A 20626-nucleotide genomic window follows, 5' to 3' on the forward strand; every position below is an offset into this window, starting at 1 on the left:
GTTCCCTTTTCAGGGGAAAAAAATGCTGTTTTGATTAAATGCTAGTATGGCTGACATATTGACCATGTCCCAGCTTCTCCTGATAGACAATTAATGAGGGTTTTCAGCCCTGCAGCTTGCATGTTACCTATATTAATCCTCACTGCTGAGGATTTTTTCATATCCCTGCATCATATAAAAAGAAATTTTAAAACACATGGAGCTCTCTGGGATGAAAATTAGAGTCATTTTTCTCTCTGTATGCAGCATTGCAATGACAGTAAGCTACGAATCATGGCTGTGCATTCTGCGGCCCTAAAACTGCACCCTTAGCTGGTCCGTGGGTGATTTCCACCATGCTGACTACATGCCACACCTCTCAGCTCACTCCTGAAAGTCCAATAAACTGAACTTATCAATTCACATGAGGGGAGAAACAATAGTGCTTTTGTGGTGCAGCTTCTCCACCTCTATAGGTGTTATACAGCAGTGTGGATAAGAAGGTAGTGCTCAACACACAGGGTAAAGAGGACTAGACAGCAATCATGCTACTGTACTGTGGTATCATGACACTGTTTTTATGTCACACAATGAGAGCATAAAAGGTGTGACCCTTGAAACCCCATTGAGGATGATGGAATGGCAGAGGCTGAAGCAGAGAAAATGAAACAAAGAGCGCAGAGACTGGAGGAGGGAGAAGGTGAGAGATAAACAGAGAAAGACAGATGGAATAAGTGAGAGAGGCTGCCAAAATGAGGATATGTGTCCTCACCAGCTTCTTCTAGCCTGCAACTTGTTCTTAGCCCCCGAGGGACATTTTTAGCTCATCACACATGTCTGTAAATATCTCTGCAGCAGGGAGAGTGTGTGTGCAGCACCACTGCATCATCCCAGAAGGGAAAGAGACATAAGCCGCCATCGCCACTGAGTCTGACTGTACAAATTTGTTGACTCAGATGAATGGGGGTAATAAAAATAGATCACACTGGTCTTTATTACCGTGGGGATGGTTATATATTTAGGAAAAAAAACTAGAGAATTAAGAGAAAAACTTTTATGGGACCACCGAATCTCATTTAATCATCGTTGTCATTGCCAAAAAACATCAAGTTGGTTTACATCTTTTTATCTGTATTAATTTAAGTAACATTTTGTAGTAGCATTTGATAGAGGGGAATAAAGGATATGGGGACATTTGCACACCGAAATTAGCGCAAGAGAATGTGTTAGATATAAAGCATTCCTTTTAAAAACAGCAGTGGCATATCACAGACTGTGCAGCCATCTGCTTTTGAAGCATCACTGGTACTGTCTGACAGCACTTTTGTTTTTTTTTTGTTTGTTTGTTTTTTTCTTCTTCTTGCAGAACACCATGACAGGAAAGACAGCTCCTGCTGACCTCAGCAACCTTTGGCTTGATACATGTAAACAGCTGCTAATTTTAATCTTCTCCCTGCACTGACATTCCTATAATATTTGAAGAATCACAACAAGGCACGGTGGTTTTGTGCACGCGTTATTTAAGGAATTTAATTATGTTCGTTGCTGATTGAGAAAGAATATACTAAATAATAATGAAGTGCGTTACTGTTTATTTATGCACAGTTGCATAATTATACTTAGAATATCTATGAGAAATATTTGTCCTGTTATCAATATTTTACTTGTCTCTAGACACTGTTTTAACACTGCAGCTGGAGGTGTGAACGTAGAGCAGCATTACCCCCAAAATAAACACATCTATTGCACATCAGGGACAAAATCTTTATTAGTTACAGTTTCCCGCTGTGGAACCATCACAAAGATGTGAAGTGAATAGTAACAGGGGTTCCACTGAATCCTTGCAGAGTGGGCGCATGCGTGCATTTGGGGGTGATATAATTAACTGTAAAGCAGCGTGTGATTAATGCGCTCCTGTATGGAAAGAGAACTCATGCCGCGTGATAAGAGAGGAATGCGCAGCAGTCCCAGGTATTATCCTGAAAAGTGAACAGCGTGCAAAGGAAAAGGGTGGAGAGGTGCGGGGGGTGGGGCGCTACAGTGAATTCCTATCATCACCATAGCAATGACCCCATTTAGCAGTACCCCCTTCTCAATGTATATAACAAATAATGCATATTGGGATGATGATTTTTATGAGTGTTACATATATATAGTCATATATTAGATACAGTAAGTAAGTCTCGAAGGTTTCAGAGGGGAATCAATCCATCATCCAAACACCAAAGTCTTCAGTATATCTCTCTCTTTTTTTTCGCTAGAATTGTTTAAAGCTTTAATATATTTCGGAAATAATCAAGCGCTCTTCTCTATCAATTTATAATCTCGTAAAATATGAGAAACACAATAAATGCCCTGCAAAGTTGCCATGAAGCGACTGTTTCCGCTCTATTGGCGCCATCTTGTGGATACTACAACAGTTTGCTTACGTTGTGTATTTCTGGTAGCCTCCTGTATTGAATATATATTTTTAGAGATTTACAAATACAGTTTTAAAAATGGATATTGTTGAAATTGATTTGCTACATCCTTGGTTTCTTCCTATAAAAAGAAATTTCATTATTTTTCCTTTCCACTGTCGCCAAGTGCTGCTCCGAGGGGACCATTCGATGAGGTTTTCTCTTTAACATTGTAAGTTTTTAGTGTTTGCCTTACATCATAAAGCATATTGAGGTGACTGCTATTGCTGGGGGGGGGGGGGGGGGGGGGTGTTTCTAGTTTTTTTTATATGGATCCAGCCGAGTGCCGCCTTTTGGTGGCAGTATTGTAGATAAGCAGCATGACCGCTACAATAAAGAAAACAAAGAAGAAGAAGGAAAAGGAGGCGTTGAGCGTTAAATTGAAAACAGAAATGGCGGGGCTTAACAGCTGCTGTTAGCACCGCAACTGTGAAAATGTAACGACCGGCCAGCTGTTTAAGGTGCTCAAGGTTGGGCTGAAGATTTTCTGAACCTAAATCAGAGGTCAATACGAGAAAAAAAAAGTATGTAGCCTTTAGTAACGAGTGTTAAATTTGTATTTAGCGATTCCGTTAGCCAGAAGCCAGTGAAGGGTTTTGTTTTTTTGTTTATGTCAACACGCTGTTGTGTTTCTGCTGACATTTTAATACGCAGTTTGCTCTGTGACAACCTTAACTGCCCGTCAAACTCCCAACTATTACTTTAATTAGTCTCTAACAGCTGGCCACAGGCGAAAAACCCGTGACATCTATCGACTGACCACACAGCTGGATGACCTCAAGCGGTGGCAATAACAATGCCCGCAAACGGGAAAGTCATTCCCCACACGCCGCTGGCCGTGGACTTCTGGCATGTGCGGAAGTGTCCGGGTACCCGGCTGTTTTTCCTGTCCCACATGCACAGCGACCACACGACAGGTTTGACGTCCACGTGGAGCAATCGCCCCATCTACTGCTCACCTACAACCGCCACTTTGTTGAAACTCAAGCTGCAGGTAAGGGAGGGTGTAGTCATTAAAAATAAAGAAACAAATGCATGTTTGAGTGTAGAAGCAGTGCTGCACGGGATCTAAAACCTTTAATTATTGAATTAGAGCTCATTAGAGCTATTGGCTACACCTGGGCTCGCACAGCACAGGTATAATTAATGATTATCCAGCTACATGATTTTCTATAGCCAAGAAGCTGGAGTTTTGGAACAGAAAGAACAGTAACAAATGTGTTTGGCTACTGTAGAGCCCGACACAGAAGCAGCAGGTAAAATGGCAGATGTTCTGTACCAAGGACACTTTGACAGATGAAGTGTCAAACCCTCAACCCTGCAGTGGACAGCTATAGTATGCACACTTATAGAAAACATTAAGTGAGCGGCAGTTCTCTGGGCAAAAATGTCTTGCTGATGTCAGAAGAGACTGGCCAAGCTGTTTCACACTCATAGGAGGCAACAGTAACTCACATAAACATTCAATACTGCCAGGTTATAAACACAAGCATCTCTGATCTGAGTGCACAACATGTCAACCCTATACAAAATATACAATAACAGTGGTGTGTTATTTCTATAGTTTCCAAACTTTGATCTTTTATCAACCTTAAACGTGTTTCAGACTAAACCTGACCGTGATCTGGAGTAGTAGATATTCTGTTGCACCAAAGTCTTTTATAAGGTTTTGATGTTTTTTGGTTTTCCTCTGAATGTTTCCATGTCTGCTTAGGTGAAAGAACAGTGGATCCATCCTTTAGAAGTGGGTGAGCCATACCTACTCCCACTGGATGATATTGGCAAGGAGAGGCTCACGGTCACACTGATAGATGCCAACCACTGTCCAGGGGCTGTCATGTTTCTATTCGAAGGCTACTTTGGCTCCATTCTATACACTGGTCTGTTTCTCTGAAGCTTCTCAGACATTGAAAAATGCAATTTCTCAAGTTGTGTCCTGTTGGATTTAATTTCTCAAGTTTTTGGTATCACGTAAATTAACATTCCGCGCCGATTTATTTCAGGCGACTTTAGATACACTCCTTCAATGCTGCGTGAGCCATGCTTACGGACCTACGCCACTATAGATGTGCTGTACCTGGACAACACTAACTGTGACCCTAACCGTACCCTGCCATCAAGACAGCGAGCCACTCAACAGATTAAGGAGATTATTCGCAGCCACCCCAGCCACAATGTTATCATAGGTCAGTTTAAACAGCTTGCTGCAGCCCTGTCAGTTACTGTATTGTGACTGTGCATAAATGGCTTTTTTTGTATTTTTTTTATTGGGTGTATATGCTGCCAAAGATTAATAGGAGTTAGTGCTGTCAGCGTTAATCTTGTTAATACGACGTTAACACCACAACCGCATTAACGCGGCAAATCCCCGTTAGAGAGTTAACATGGATCGGCCCTGGCGAGGGCTGCACGTGTGTTGATGCCGTGCAGCCCTCGCCAGGGCCGATCCATGTTAACTCTCTAACGGGGATTTGCCGCGTTAATGCGGTTGTGGTGTTAACGTCGTATTAACGCTGACAGCACTAATAGGAACCTTAGCCTCACCACCACCATTAGGGGACAAAAGCTGATGTTACATACACAGGAGTCGCATTGCACTCTTTGCCAAAGGGTGTGTCTGACAACAGTACATGTAAAATTAACAAAAACAGCAATATCAGTATCAATGTTGGGATTGAAAAGAAGGATTTTTTAAAATTTGTTTTTTTTGTAGCTGTGCGATATTTTGAACACAAAGCTCTTCCTCAGATTTCTGATAAACACATTGTCTCACTTTCAAAGCTATTAATTCACATCCTCAGCTTAGAAGGTGATGATTTGTCATTCTTGTGTTCACAGCTTGTTCCTGCTGATTCTCAGTAGCTAAAAAAAAGGTCAGTTATTGCAGGTCTAAAGTTTTCTTGTTGCTTTATTCCGTCTTGCAGGCCTTTATTCCTTAGGTAAAGAGTCCCTGCTATTGGAGCTGGCGATGGAATTTAAAACCTGGATTGAGGTGAGCTTTGAGAGAATGGAGACCCTTAAAGCTCTGGAGCTGCCTGATGTCTTCACTACTGAGCCAGGGGCCGGCCGTATCAGAGCTGTGGACCAGTCAGAGATTTGTGCCTCTGCTTTGCACCAGTGGAACAAAGAACAACCAACTTTGGCCATCTTGCCCACCAGCAGGCCGCTGATCTCTTTCCACCCTTATGTCCATGTAGTACCCTATTCAGATCACTCCTCCTACCAAGAGCTGGAGGATTTTGTCTCAGCACTTAAACCTACCTGCCTTATACCCATTGTAGGAAAATGTGTACCTGGAAGTCTTTCTGCCTTACTCCCGCACAAAAAACGCCATGAAATCCTGGTACCAGAGTCAGTCCGACACTACATGTCGAGAGAGCCAGAGAGGCAACTCTGCTCATCAGCATACACTAGCCTTCGCCGCAAACACTTCCATCCTCTTGTTCCTAAAGGAGTGGTGTTTGAGTCTCCTGTAAGGGGATCTGGGAAGTCATGTGAAGAAGCCTGGGAGGCAGAGTGTGTGGAGCAGGATGGATCTGGGGAAGAGACAGAAACAGAAAGTAGTGAAAAGGACTCTGACTGTATTCTCCTGGACCTGAGCAAAGAGCTCACCCCCAGCAGAAATGGAAGAGGGGCTGGAGATGTGTGGAACCTCAACATCGTCCAGACAGTCACAGAAGAAAGAGCGAGGGAAGGGTCAACGCCACTGAGCGAAATCGCACCGAGCCGCTTCTCTCCAGTGGAGATTCTGGCAAACACCAATGCCTGCTTGAAGCCCAGTGTTACCACAACGTTGTCTTTAGAAACAAGTGCCAAAATAATCAATAACCAGCACAGTGAGTGTGAGAACAACCACACATTGCCAATTGAGAATACCATGAGTCAGCACTGCGGGATTGATCAGAACGACAGCGTGACATTATTTCAGAACAGCCCTGATAATGATTCCTGTGCTTCATCCAGCCCACTGGCTTTGCTGAACTATGCATATATAGAGGAGCTTGAAAACAGACTTTTAAAGAACCTCCCCTTCTCAGAGGAGGACTTTAAGAGCTGCGGCCTCCTGCAGAAAGGTTTTGTGCAGCAGTTTACCCCTTCACCTTTACAGTATTCAAAAGACAATGACCTCTCAGACTGATTTTTGTTTGTGGTGATTTTGAGGTTGAAGTTTTTGCCTTCTTTTAGAGGCCTTTTTGTGTTTTTGTGTCGTCATAAGCACTTTAAAGCAGTTATCCTACTTGTTCCTGCGCTTTAATTCCTTGTGCTATTTCTATTTTTTATTTTTTTGTTGTTGGTGTGGCCTGGACGTTATTGGTTATTGAGCAGGAACAGTTAAGTGATGGTTTTTGTTTTTTGTTTCTTTAAGCTTTTCCCTCACGTTTGCATTTTTCTGTGTAAGATCGACAGAAAATAATTATTTCTCATTTGGAAGACGTTTTATCCGTTTGTTGGTCGGGATATGTTGGTCGGGGAAAACTAATCAGTGACTTTTTGTATGGACAAAGCTGAGGCACATTCTCAGTATTATGTGTTGGTCGTTTTCACACTTTGGGTGTACATGCTTCAGCTATACCAAACTATGGGGATACGTGTTAAGAAACCGCACTGCACCATGGGCCATTTTTTGAGAATAGTGATGATTCTCAGTTTCTCTGTAAACACCACTGTTTATAATTTAGTTTCACTCCTGTGTCCTTGTTTGTATATTAAGATATCAGCCACATGTTATTGCTTACTGAGCACTTTTTGTTCCTTTTTAGTTTAAACAATAATTAAACTAAACAATTTAGTTTACCGTAATTATTGCTCGTGGATACCACTGATGCTGCGTGATGCAACTTAACATCCATGTGAATAAACATTTTTTCTAAATGTGAGCATGTGTTAGTTACTGTTTTGTATTTTTTAATGTTTTTGGTAGCACAACCAAATCTTTATTCAATCTGTACAGTTTGTGGATTTTGCTGGGAAAATTAGTTTTAAGTCTCAGGATTAGAATTACATGTGAGAGAATTTGGTACCAGATTCATTTTTTTATTTAAGCTTCTGTTTTATGTTTAATTTAATGTCCTATCAGGTGACATAAGGAGTCCATTTTCACCCCAACACTTTAGAAAATGATCAACTCAATTAACAAAGCAAGTTAGCAGCGCTATTTGCAACAATAAACAAGCTGTGTACGTTACAGTCACCTCCTGTGACCGTTTAACAGCCCACTCTGACAGTGAAGCAACCTTTAAGAGAACGGAAATGATGAATCTCTTGAGCTTAAATAGTAAATATAATGTGGTTTGTGTTTTAGGCAGAAACTTTGAACCATAAAGGCTTAAAAGGCTTTCTCTGGTTCAGAATTTGGCTGTACCGTGCACCATGTGTTTTCTGAACATAAGTTGCAATGTTAAAGGTCAAATCTGATTCTGATCAATCAGCCTGCCTGAGTGATAAGCGAACAGTAACATTTTAGCAATACAAAAGCTGTGAAAAAGCAACACAAGGTTCAGTAAAATGTCATCTTTGTGGACCAAAATGTCCTGCCAGAATAATGAGTTTAATAAATTCCAAATCCCTGGATCTCTCCAGCTGATCCAGGAGAGGACAACCGCTGCCTAAGCAAAAACCCTTAGTGATCCCTCATGTGACAGGAGTATCGGGACAGATGAGGTGCATTTTTTCTAAACACAGCGTCTCCATAGTTTTTAAACCCTAAAACACTCTGCGCCAAAAGCTGGTCCACCCCAAAGATCGGGTCCCCTGACGCAAACGAAGCAATGTAGCGTACGCTGTTAAGTGCCAGGAGGATTTCCATTTCCTCTGGCGAAGCGGATGGCACAACACAGAAGAGCTAACTTGTCAGTGATTGTTTGATCAGTGGTCATGGCGATTTGCATACTAATGATGGAAGAACTGACCTCACAGCTCACTGTTCATTCAGTGGGCTAGTTTGTCATTATGCAATGAACAGTTTATACGGCACCTGCAGTGCGCTGAGACTGAAGAAGTCACTTGCATGGGTGACGAAACATTTCTCCCACTGAAAACACTACATCCACATGAACAGAATCAACCTTTGGGGCTCATGCAAAAAAAAAAAAAACATGTATTAAAACCACATGTTTGATAAAGGAAAGCATTTATCTTTAGAGAGATTGTTTTCTTGTGAAATAAAGTCAAAGGAACTCCAGTTATGGATGTAATTACATCGGAAGAAAAACGAATTTATTTGATTTTTTTGTGAATGTCATAATTTCCTCCTCACTTAATTTTTGCTAATAAAGCCACAAAATAATACTAATAAAATATTTACACAAGATGTATTTCTGTTGATTCAACATCATTTTTGTCATCTGTTGTCATACAGATCTGTTTTCTAACATAAATCTATTTGTTAATATCAAAATATTTAAAGTTGTTATTCACTGAGCACATGTTAATTTGCACTTTTTAAGATAACTCACTACACAAACTGTAGCACAAAGATTTTCAGCATTATGTGTAAATGTAGGCTAAATATTCCCCAGCTGTTTCTTGCTGCAGTGCTCTTATTCTTCCCTAAGATGGCAGTAGTTTGTTAAAAAAAAAAAAACAGCTGTTTTTACTTTATGTCTTGCCTGTCATTTAAATGTGGTATGAAGGTTTTTTTAATTTATATATTAAAATGAATAGAATTGTGTTTTTGAACAAAATCCCAATTTTCACTCTCTGTTTTATATTAATGAGCATTAAGTTTGATAGTCACAAAAAATATTTGACTGCAGTTGGCATTCAGACCATTTCTCTAAAAAATACCAGATTCCTGCAGCGCTCTTATTGTGAAAGCCAAATCTTGACTAGTTTCAGTCCTTTCCATGTTCATACATAAAAGCTTGCACACTGCACTGACTGCAGAGAAGGACTAGATGTCCTTCCTTTTAAGTACCAAACACAATGGTGTCTTGGAGGCCTATCTGTTTTTTTGTTGTTGTTGTTGTTTTTTTCTCTATAACACAGGGAGGGCATCGACTAAAGAAACTTCAGCTGAACCAAAATCCACTCTCCAAGAGGCTGGTTTGTGTTAAACTGAAACCACAGTAATATTTACATGACTGCATATAAAACTGCCAAAGAACACAGAAAAGGAGCAAAAACTCAAAATAAAAAGTATGATGCAGTGTTCTTGAAACTCTGCAGCACAGCACAATGAGCAGTGCAATAGCTAAAAAAAAAAGTGCATCCTATCCAGCTATATCAACATTTCTTTTTTCTTGTTGTTGTTGGCTGTGACACTAACACGTCCCATTAGGCTGGACTTTGAAAAAAAAGTGCCTTGTGAAATGTTGTCTCTGTGTGAAGTTCAGAAATCTCTGAGGTGTCACACTGCGACATCGTAAAGTCACCATCAGCGGGTTGTCAGGCTGACATGAGCAGCCAACAGGAGTCTCCTCATGTGCTCAAAAAGGATGAATGACCAGCTCCTGCATGGTGTTTAGCAGCATGTGTGGAGGAGGGAGGGCTGCTCGGGCCTTACTGTGTGCAGATAGATGTTTATTACGACCACTAGCTGATTGTGCACATCCTTTATTTAAGTAAAAGTATTAATATAGCAGTATAAAAATTCTCTCCACTTGGATTACTATCATATTTAAAGGTCCTGTACTCCCCAAAAAGCTAAATTTGCATGTCTTTCCTCTAAATGTTTACATTGTTTTGCAGTAAGTTTCCCTGTTTTGGTGACATCATCTGCAGAAATGTTTGTAACCTTGTTAAAGATATTTTATTATCAAAGTACTCAGATGCAATGAAATATCACTCAGACACTTAGAGCAGTTTTAAACGTGCACGGGTGAGAGACTCAGGGAGAGACTCACACACCTCCTTGGTGCAGTCTGGCTTTATTTATACACATCATGAAGCATACAAAAAAGGAAATATCATCCTTATCTTGTCAAGAAAACAGGTGTGGTTTATCAAAAAACTTCGTGTTCTCTACAAGGTTGTTTCTTACTCGTGGGTGGCGGTTTCCTGCTAGTGTGAAGGCAAACAGTGACAATGTGAAGGCAAAGACTGATAATGTGAAGGCAAGCAGTTTCCGTTATAAAGTAGGGAGCCAGCAATTAAAATATGCAGCTGGTTGAGTACAGAACAGAAATATAAACACTCTTAGCTGATTATTATATGAATAATAAAACCTTTAAAAGCAAAAATACTCTGACATTCCCTCCTGTTGTTTAGATTTCTCACATGACAGTACTGTTATTTTTGTCAGTTCATAACCTCTTGTCTAAACATTTTCGGTTTGAACGTCATAAAACAGTCCTGTGTTCAATTAAACTAAACATTACTGTATGGATCATCTTTCAAAATTTCTTCCATTTGAGACATCATCACATAAGCATTGATAGAAGTTGTCACCATGTTTGATACCATTTTCTTCAGACAGGGTACTACACATGTTGTGAAAACACATAACAGTAAAAGCAAACATGCTATTCCAACAAGTCCTTTAATCAGAAGGGACTTCCATGAACCACCTAGTAACCATGTCAACCAATCATCAGTGCTTGTGACATAGTCTTGTTGTTCAGCATCTTCAATCTTTCTCAAGGTGTTCAAAGCGTCGGTCATGTTTTGTGAGTGTATGTTGTCTGGGATGTATGTACAACATGTAGTGTCAAACAATACACACAAACCTCCTTTTTCAGCTAGAATCATGTCTAGTGCGACTCTGTGTTGCATCACTACAATGCGTATTGCGTCGAGTTCTTCATTTTGCGCTTTGTTGATTTTCATTGAAGCATTTAGGAACAGTCCAAATCGATAGTCAAGTGTCTCGATCCTCAGCATGTTTTTCCCAACTCCTACCCAAGGGAACAAGGAGTGGAGGACTTTCTGACCATCAGTCCATAGTTTGAAGTTCTTGGGCACATCTGATCCATAGATTGAGTCATGTGGCATTACTTCAGTGACTTCAGCAACTTCACGTTTTGCTCTTGACGTGTGTGTCTCTGCTGTGATCTTGAAGGTGTGGTCTGAAATTAGTACTGGTGCACACAGACCGGTGGAGTTCGGTGGGAGCATGAAGTAGGTTTTAGGCCCGCAGGCCCAAGCGGCTCCCTGGACCCAGAAAGTTCAATTTTTGAAGGTGTGTATTCCTTTGGATTGGGTCAGGTCAAGTGTCTGTGTGCAGTTGCGGTTTCGTCCAAGTTTCCTGTTTCCATCGGAGAAGTTGAAACACATTGGGTGCTGTATGTCCGGCGGCAAAACTATGGCGAATGATTTGTTTTTTGTGTTGTTGGCTTTGACGTTTACCCAATGTTTTTCGTTGCAGGTGTAGTTCCAGTTCGTCAGATTGTAGGCACAAGGGGTTGTCTGTTCAATTAGGATACGTCGTTGTGAAAGTGGTTTCGTGACACGTTTGACGTCTGTGTCACTACACCATGGAATTAGGTCTTCTTTCTTTGTGCTTTGACCTTTTAGGGTCAGTCCTGTTGCCATCAAATCTCTGCGTGTGCAATTTCCAGTTGTTGCTTTGTTGAACACACACATCGCTTCGTCAAGTTCAGGTGCCTTTCCATATATTGTTGCGTGTACGGCTGTTGTTGGCATATGTGAACATACATAGCATTCCGTGCTGTTGTCGGTGCGTGTTCTATCATACACATATCTATACCACGCGTTGTTCATCCATGGGTGGTTATGGTCTTGGTTCAGGTCACGTAGATGCGAATTATCATGTGTCCATCTTTTTTGCAGGTGGTGTTGTTTATTTCCTCTCATCTGGGTGAGTGTTAGTAGGCTCACTAGGAGCGCAATGCTGGCCACTAGGAGGACAAGTGTCTTCATGATGACCAGGCACACCTAGACTTCTGGTGAGTAGACTATTGGCGAGAAGTAAAAAAAGGGCGGGATATACCCAATCAGCCCTTCCCTTCACCAATAGATCACCTAGAAGCCAGGGGAGCCGGCGTCTAAGCGTCTGGATTGTCACTCACTTTTTTACAGTGGCTGTGGTGGATCCAAGATGGTCTTTCTGCTATTTTGCAGGCGGTGGGTGTGGTAAGTAGGACTTGGTATGGGCCCTCCCACCTTGGTGAACTCCAATTCTTTCTCTGGAGTACTTTGATCAGGATCCAATCACCTGGTTGTAACCTGCAAGACACTGGAGAGAAATCACTCGGCAGTTGGTTGTTTAACACAATCTCTTTATTTTCAAACAGTTTAGTCATCCATTCTGCTAGGGTAGTTTCCCTTATTGATTTATTAATAGGTTCACTGGTAATTGGCAATGGAAACGCTCTCCCGTGGATGATTTCAAAAGGTGTAAGTTTCTGAGAACCTTGTGTTATTCTCATCCACATCTTTACTAGGCCTAGACATTCAGGCCATGGTCTTCCTGTTTCTTCCATGCATTTTCTTAATCTCTGTTTTATTGTGCCGTTAGTTCTTTCCACTAATCCTGCGCTTTGTGGGTGATATGCACAGTGATGTTTGATGCTAAATCCTAGAGCTTCAGAGACTTTGCTGATGATGTCATTAACAAAATGTGTTCCATTGTCTGACCTTATCAGACTGGGAATGCCATATGTGGGGATGAAGTGATTGCATAAACACTTTGCCACTGATATTGCATCTGCTCTTTTGACTGGATAGATTTCTGGCCATTTTGAAAATACATCTATAATTACTAGAGCATATCTTGATGCTTGGCATTCGTTAAGTTCAATAAAATCCATGTGGATTGTATGGAAAGGGTGAGGTGGTGTGGGGAAATGACCTCTTTGTGGTCGGAGGTTCCCCTGTACATTATGTCTTTGGCAAATCATGCATGTTCTGATGAATTCCTTTGCTGAATTTTCAAAATTTTGAGTGTAGAAGTGTTTAGAGAGGACATTCATCATTCCACCCGTTGACAAATGCGTTAAGCCATGTGTCACTAATGCTGCTGTCTTGTGTAGAGATTTTGGCAGTATTGGTTTGCCATTACAGGTCATTAGGTCATTTTCTAGCTGTGCTCCACACCTTAACCATTTTTTCTGTTCTGTGATGGATGCAGCTTTCTGTTCATCTTTAAGTACATCAAGTGGTATTAACGTTGATGTTTCAGATATTAAAGTTTGTATATGTTGTTGTGCTGCCTTTTTTGCGGCTTGGTCTGCAAAGTTATTGCCTTTAGTAATTTCTGAGTTATCTTTTTGGTGTGCGGCACATTTGCACAATGCTAATTTTTTCGGCAGTGTTATCACTTCTAGCAGTTCTTTTAAAAGGTGTGCATGCTGTACTGGATTACCAGTAGAAGTGACCATGCCTCTGTTCTGCCAAATCTTTGCGAAATGATGTACTGCTGCAAAGACATACTGACTGTCTGTGTGTATGTTTATGCTTTTTCCTTCATTCAGCTTACATGCTCTCACAACAGCTGTAAGTTCTGCACTTTGTGCAGAGTTAGAGGAAGTCAAAGGTCTTGCTTCCAGAACTGTGTCTACTGTGGTTACTGCATAACCAACGCAGTTGCGACCTAAGCTATTTTTAGAAGCTGATCCATCTACAAAAATGTCAGTGAAAGTTGACTGTGGTGTGCTATATATATCGGCTCGTGGTTTTGTTTCTTCATCTAGCTTTTCCATACAGCAGTGTTTTTCACCATCTTCTGATGTGGGGAGAAGTGTGCTGGGATTTAGCTGACCACACTTCTCGATTGTAATGTGTGACTGTGATAACAAGATGCCTACGTATGAGAGCTGTCTTGCATGTGTGAGATAAGACAAGTTCGCCTGCAGTAAGATGGAGGTTACAGCGTGGGGAACTTTGACGATCAATGTGTGTCCTAAGACGATGTCAGCGGATTTCTTAACTGCCTCTGCTGCAGCTGCGCATGCCTGCACGCACGAGGGCAGTCCTGAGGCCACTGAATCTAGCTTACACGAATAAAATGCAAGAGGGCGTTGCTTTTCCCCAAAGGCTTGTGTTAGAACGGCCTTCATGTAGCCTGCACCTCCGTCTACATGCAAGTAAAAAGGTTTTTCATAGTCTGGCAATGCCAAAACTGTGCGCGTCTGCAGTGCAAGTTTTAGATCATTAAATGCTTTTTCTGCTTCTGGTGTCCATTCTATTTTATCTTTCAGTGCTAGATTTTTTCCATAAATTAAGTTTTGCAAAGGTTGAGCTAGCAGAGCATATTCAGGTATCCAGCATCTGCAAAAATTGCAGAGACCTAAATAACTCATCATTTGTTGTTTTGTGAGAGGCTTTGGAGCATTCTGTACTGCTAGTTTTCTGCTGTCTAACAGTGTTCTTCCCTCTCCTGTGAGTTTGTGGCCAAGGTATGTGACCTCTTGGCTCCACAGCTGTAACTTGTGCTGTGATACTTTATGGCCCTGCTGTGCTAAATGTTTCAACACAGTCATGGTGTTTTTTCTGCAGTTGTCTCGTGTATCTCCCGTGACGAGAATGTCATCAACGTACAGAAGAAATTGCCCTGTGGCAGGGAGTGTGCATAGTGACATAGATTTCTTTAATGCCTCTGCATACAGGGTGGGACTGTTCTGAAAACCCTGTGGCAGTCTTGTATAGGTATACTTTTCGTTATCAAAGGTGAAGCCAAACAGATTTTGTGAATCTGGGTGTAATGGCACCGAGAAGAACGCGTTTGACAGATCTATGACTGAGAACCATTGTTCTTTTTGCGTCACTTGATTTAAGATTGTGTGTGGATTTGCTACCACAGGTGGGATTTGTTCTGTTACTTCGTTTATTGCTCTGAGGTCATGCACTAGGCGATATTTTCCTGTGTTTGCTTTTTTCACTGGGAAGATTGGAGTGTTACAGGTTGCTTTAGTTGTTTTCACTAAAATGCCTGCTTTTTCCATATCTGCAATTACTGGCCTGATCCCTGCTTTTGCTTCTGCCGTCAAGGGATATTGTGGTTTAACTGGCCTGTAGGTTGTAGTAGTTTTTACTACAACAGGATCTGCTCCTTTAATTAATCCTACATCTGTCGATCCTGTGGACCATAGTGTTGTGGGCAATTCTTGTAGTTCTGGGTGTAATTCTAATGAGAGTACATGTCAGTTTTCACTATCTTCCTGCACATGCAAATCAGTGCTGTCAGTCATGTATGTGGCTGGGTGGGTAGTGATCACCCACCCTAATGTGTATCTCATGCATCCCGTTCTGCAACCTTGTAGCCATCCTTCATGCGTGTCCTCAGTTTTTTCATATCTGTCTCTTTCAACTTGGGTGAGAATGCGGCCTAAATCTTTCCACTCAGTACTGTCATTGTGTGCTACTGACACATGTGGATTTGGCATCCTATTTACTCGTTGTACTGCCTCAGGCTGCAGCACAGAGCACACTGCATTACCACTTTGGGTGACATATAGGTACTGTAATGTCAGCATTTGTGGTCCTAGCTTGTGTACTTCTTGGTCATACACAGGATTAGGACCTGGACTCTGTTTGAACCTCAATGTGTTGTGATACTGAGTGTAGTCCTGTCGTGTTGAATGAGTTGGCAGATATCGATTTGCTATGTGTTGTAAAGGCTCTAGTGAGGGCAGGTCTAATGTCCAGTAGTAGTGAGGCTGTCCGAGTCCTTGACACACATTAATCTGATAATCTGCTGGACTTTGTTTCTCGTTTAACATTAGCTTTGCATACATGCCCTCTGGTCCTGGCAATACTCCTATTTCCAGTTTCTCTAGCGCATCTCTCCCTAGAAGATTAACTGGGCAAGATGGGTCATATATGCACTGGTTTTTACAGCTGCGGCCGCTGTCTTCATGAGATAAGAGTAGAGGCTCAGTCAGTGATTTAGTACTGACATGTCCTGATGCTGACTTAACTATCAGAGTATCATTAGAGAATTTCACTTTTGGTGGTTTGTTAATCAGTACAGTTTTACATGCTCCAGTGTCGCAGAGCATCGTCATTGGCTGCCCATTTACGTATATAATTACAGTTGGTTTATGTTCAGAGCCCAAAAGCAATTGCTCTATGTTATACACGTCCGTGTTTTCATTGCTCTCTGCTTCTGTGCTTTTTCCTAGTCATTTGTTATTTCTTTCATCCTCTTCCTCAGTGTCATCCTTTTTTCTATGTCTACACTCGCGAGCAAAATGCCCCTCCTTTCCGCAATTGTAGCAGCTTGTGTCTTTCAGTCTTCTCTCTCCTTTTCGCCCTCCTCCTGCCTTTCCTTTTCCTTTGTAGGGGCCTGGTTTATGTCTTCTGTATTCTCCAGAGAATGCCACCAATCCTGTTGCTGGATCTACAGTAAAGACGCCTCCTTTTTCTTTTTGCTTCTGTATTTTAACTGCGTGTTCAGCATATTGCAGTGCATCTGACAGACTTCCTGTATTTTGTGTGACCCAGTGTTTTTCTACGTGGGCCCTCACTTTTGGGAGGAGGCCGTTCAGAAATGCATTTTTTAGCTGTTGCTGAAATGGTGTTTGTGGCTCCTCCTGGTAATTTAAACCTGAATGTTGTCTGAAAACTGGGCGTAGGCGATCGAGGAAGTCAGAGGCAGTCTCAGCTTCCTTCTGCTTTATCTCGCCTATTTTGCCGTAATCTGCTCTTGGGGCTAGACGGACTCTAATCCTTTCATATAATCCTGCCAACTGAGCCCTTAGAGGCTCAGAGGTGGGGAGCAGGGCTATACCCTGGTCATCTGACCCCGTGAAGTCTCCCTTTACTGTTCCCATTTTTAGACCTAATAAGTCCTGAATTACCTGGAGCATTTCATGGCCATTCAAGTGCCAGTGTGTTCTAATTAACTCAACTGCCTCCCTCCATGGCTCAAAACCTTCATTTAACAGTGGAACGTCCTTTAAAACATTAAATCTGTCAGTTTGGGACCATGCTCTGAAAACATATAGGAAAGGGTTGTTGTCTCTTTCATTATTATCGCCACCCGTTAGTTGGCCATATCTTGGGTTGGGCGTGGCTATCATTGGAAACAGACCTGACGGTCCTGGGGGGTCAATCTGTCCTCCCATATCCCTACCTGACGGGTCTTTCCCTATGTCTTCCTTATGGTGATTTGTTGTCATTAAATTTAATGCCTGTCTTGCTGAATCATATGGGCCTGGCGCGTCAGTGAAGGGGTTTTTTGATACTGGCTGATTAGACGGGCCGGGGGCAGGCACATATGGAGGAGGTGGTTTTGGGTGTTGTGGATCTTTTAGTTCACTACTTTGTTCATTTTTCTTTTTCTTTTTCTCTTCTCGCACCTTTGTGCGTTTATCATTTTCTGCCATCCAGGCTTTAAAATGTTGCCACTCTGTGAGACGTTTGGCTTTCTTTTTAAAGCTTTTTTCATTGTTTAGTTCCGCTTGGAGGGTCTCTTTTAAAGCAGTCACTGCAAAGGGAGTACATTGTCCCTCCCACGCAGGGCAGTTTAGTTTCTTTGGATTTCTCCATCTATTTGCGCTAATTAGTCCGGCGCCTGGACATTTTTTCTCTAGCCACTGCTCGTCAGCAGTGAGTTTTGTTGATTTATTACCCATTATTATTTTTTCCTCTTGTTATTATTATTTATAAATATATTTGCGTTTACACACACACATACACACCCGTGGTGCTTTCTCTGGCACGAGGAATGGGAGAGGCTATTGACACGGCCTTCTACTTTCAAGCTAGCCTTGAAAGCGGTGTCAATTTTATGTGATGAAACACAACCTTTTCCCGTTCCACCAGAACTCGAGCAACCAACGGTAAACAATTCGGTGGAGTAGTTCAGCCTCCTTAATGTGCTGTAAAATCAACTTACTCCACCAACAAAACAGTAAAACAACAGATTATACGCGTAATGAGTTTTTTATTCTGGGCAACACTGTGTCTTTCTACATTGCTCCAAGCCCTCTTTCAGGCGAGCTGCTTCGTAACCTCTACGAGTCCTTTTTCAGACGAGAATGTTACTATCCTGTCGTATTTTGACATTAAACTTGCTCCAAGCCCTCTTTCAGGCGAGCTGTAACCTCTACCAGTCCTTTTTCAGACGAGAATGTTACTTAATTAATCTGTCATACATTGACGGGAAACTATTTAATGTACAGACCACAGGTTGCCTCAGTCGTTTTGCGCAAGATGTGAGTGAGTGCTAAATATTCACCTGAGTTATTGTGTGGTTGCTTTGGTTTCCTTCATCAACCCCTGAAGTCGTGGACCTCTTATAAGAACGCTGGCCAGAACCCGAACGTCACGTCTCTGGACTTTATCCTCTGCCTGGAGAGGAGTCGACAGCGTGGGCTTCTCACGACGTCAGGACTTGACGAAGGTCTCCTATTGGAGCATTGAAAAAATATCAATGTCCACTCCGGCTCAGAAGGACCAATTAAATGTTAAAGATATTTTATTATCAAAGTACTCAGATGCAATGAAATATCACTCAGACACTTAGAGCAGTTTTAAACGTGCACGGGTGAGAGACTCAGGGAGAGACTCACACACCTCCTTGGTGCAGTCTGGCTTTATTTATACACATCATGAAGCATACAAAAAAGGAAATATCATCCTTATCTTGTCAAGAAAACAGGTGTGGTTTATCAAAAAACTTCGTGTTCTCTACAAGGTTGTTTCTTACTCGTGGGTGGCGGTTTCCTGCTAGTGTGAAGGCAAACAGTGACAATGTGAAGGCAAAGACTGATAATGTGAAGGCAAGCAGTTTCCGTTATAAAGTAGGGAGCCAGCAATTAAAATATGCAGCTGGTTGAGTACAGAACAGAAATATAAACACTCTTAGCTGATTATTATATGAATAATAAAACCTTTAAAAGCAAAAATACTCTGACAAACCTAGTCACAAGGGGTCACAAAACAGTGCCCTCTCTTCAATGCAATGAACTAGATGCCATTTGCTCAAAGAACCAAAAAGTTACAATTTTTAACAATAATTTAAAAGAAAAAAAAGTCATCTTGTGAATCTTTTCAGGTATGAAAATGCATCACATGCAGTTAACTAACATTACAGCTCAGCCAAGTGGGATGCCATTGACGTTTGCCTCCTGTCAATCTGTCAAAGTTTTGTTTCCTCCTAAAGTGATAAGGGCGGACAGCGTACTTTCCTGCATGAAGCTGCTCACAACCATGTTGGTGGATGTATTTGTTTTAATAACCAAATGGATTTTTGGAAACTCACATCAAAATAATCTAGATGGGAAAACAGCACTGCGGGGCAGAGGAAAACATATAAATTTAACTTGGTGTTGCGCTGCCAATTTAATACTATTTTTTAAAGCCCAGACTCTACATATTTCCCACAGAATTTTGCATTTAATCATTTTCTTTGACAAAAAATATTTCTCCAGTTACTACCGCACCTCTAACCAGTGGCTTGCTGTGTTAAAAGGCACCGTGTGTTCCTCCTATACTGGTGTAAAATCTGTTTATGTAAAACCTGACATTTTTCACTTTAGTGTAGTATCTTTTGTTTGGTTTCAAATTCAGTGTGGCAACGTGTTAAGAAAGAAGAACAAAGATTGCAGCTATTCAAATGCTAACACTCTGGGCTGTTCTGCATCATTGGGTTATCATAATTGTTTTCAACACGGCAACTAATCTGGTTATTTTTTTTACATACGATAATCTCCTGGTTGATTTCAAAATAAACTGATTTGTTAGTTTAAAAAATCAGAATTATATGTCAAAATCAAAATAATCATTTAAATTTTTAATGTCTTCATGTCACAGTACTCACATCAGTTTAATTTAATAAAGAGGTATAATAATTATTTTCTGTCGAGGTATATGATCAACCTTAAATTCATAGTGTGGGACAGCAGTTAAGTAAATGTACACAGAGCTCACCATCAGTGCTGGCTACACCGCTGACAGAGGAGGAACACAGCACCAGTGAATGAGTTGCTCCATTTTCTGTGGATAACCAGGATGCAACCTGCCCCGTGGGGACTCCCAGAAATTCAGAGAGAAACACATTGTTTTGTTGAGCTCTTATAGTGCCTTGGCTTGTAGCCATTTGCAGTCTTTCATGGCAGTAAGGGGGGCAGAGTTGTGTCCTCCTAAGATTGGTTGAAATGCAATCAGGACAAGACAACACAAGATGCTCAATTTGCATTAAGATTTCTGCATATTTAACGTGAACCTGTTTTTCTCTCACTTGCAGCACCAATGCTATTTTAAGACTGTGCACTGGTATTATCAAAATAGAAAAAAACATGTTCGTGACTAAAATCCTGACAATAATTTGGGCCAGGGAGAAG

At 41.4% G+C, this 20626-nt stretch overlaps 1 protein-coding gene across 2 annotated transcripts; it reads left to right on the forward strand.

The window, feature by feature from the left end:
* Positions 1 to 2593: 2593 nt before the first annotated feature.
* dclre1b (DNA cross-link repair 1B) lies at positions 2594 to 7315 on the forward strand. 2 transcript variants are annotated; one of them, XM_026155159.1, is made up of 5 exons: positions 2594 to 2610; positions 3149 to 3432; positions 4153 to 4318; positions 4442 to 4624; positions 5363 to 7315. In XM_026155159.1, the coding sequence occupies exons 2-5, from the start codon at positions 3235 to 3237 to the stop codon at positions 6574 to 6576; spliced, it is 1761 nt and encodes a 586-aa protein (XP_026010944.1). In that variant the 5' UTR covers positions 2594 to 2610; positions 3149 to 3234; the 3' UTR covers positions 6577 to 7315. The 2 variants fall into 2 exon arrangements, with proteins under 2 accessions (XP_026010944.1, XP_026010943.1); XM_026155158.1 differs by lacking the exon at positions 2594 to 2610 and adding an exon at positions 2772 to 2962.
* The last annotated feature ends 13311 nt before the right edge of the window (positions 7316 to 20626 follow it).

This window comes from Astatotilapia calliptera, chromosome 20 (assembly GCF_900246225.1).
Source record: "Astatotilapia calliptera chromosome 20, fAstCal1.2, whole genome shotgun sequence".
NCBI lineage: Eukaryota > Metazoa > Chordata > Actinopteri > Cichliformes > Cichlidae > Astatotilapia > Astatotilapia calliptera.

Excerpts from the sequence above, each read along its gene's own strand:
- dclre1b (XM_026155159.1), top strand. The coding sequence starts at position 3,235 with ATGCCCGCAAACGGGAAAGTCATTCCCCACACGCCGCTGGCCGTGGAC. Across the intron at positions 3,433-4,152 it reads TGTTGAAACTCAAGCTGCAG|GTGAAAGAACAGTGGATCCA; the intron begins GTAAGGGAGGGT and ends ATGTCTGCTTAG. Across the intron at positions 4,319-4,441 it reads TGGCTCCATTCTATACACTG|GCGACTTTAGATACACTCCT; the intron begins GTCTGTTTCTCT and ends GATTTATTTCAG.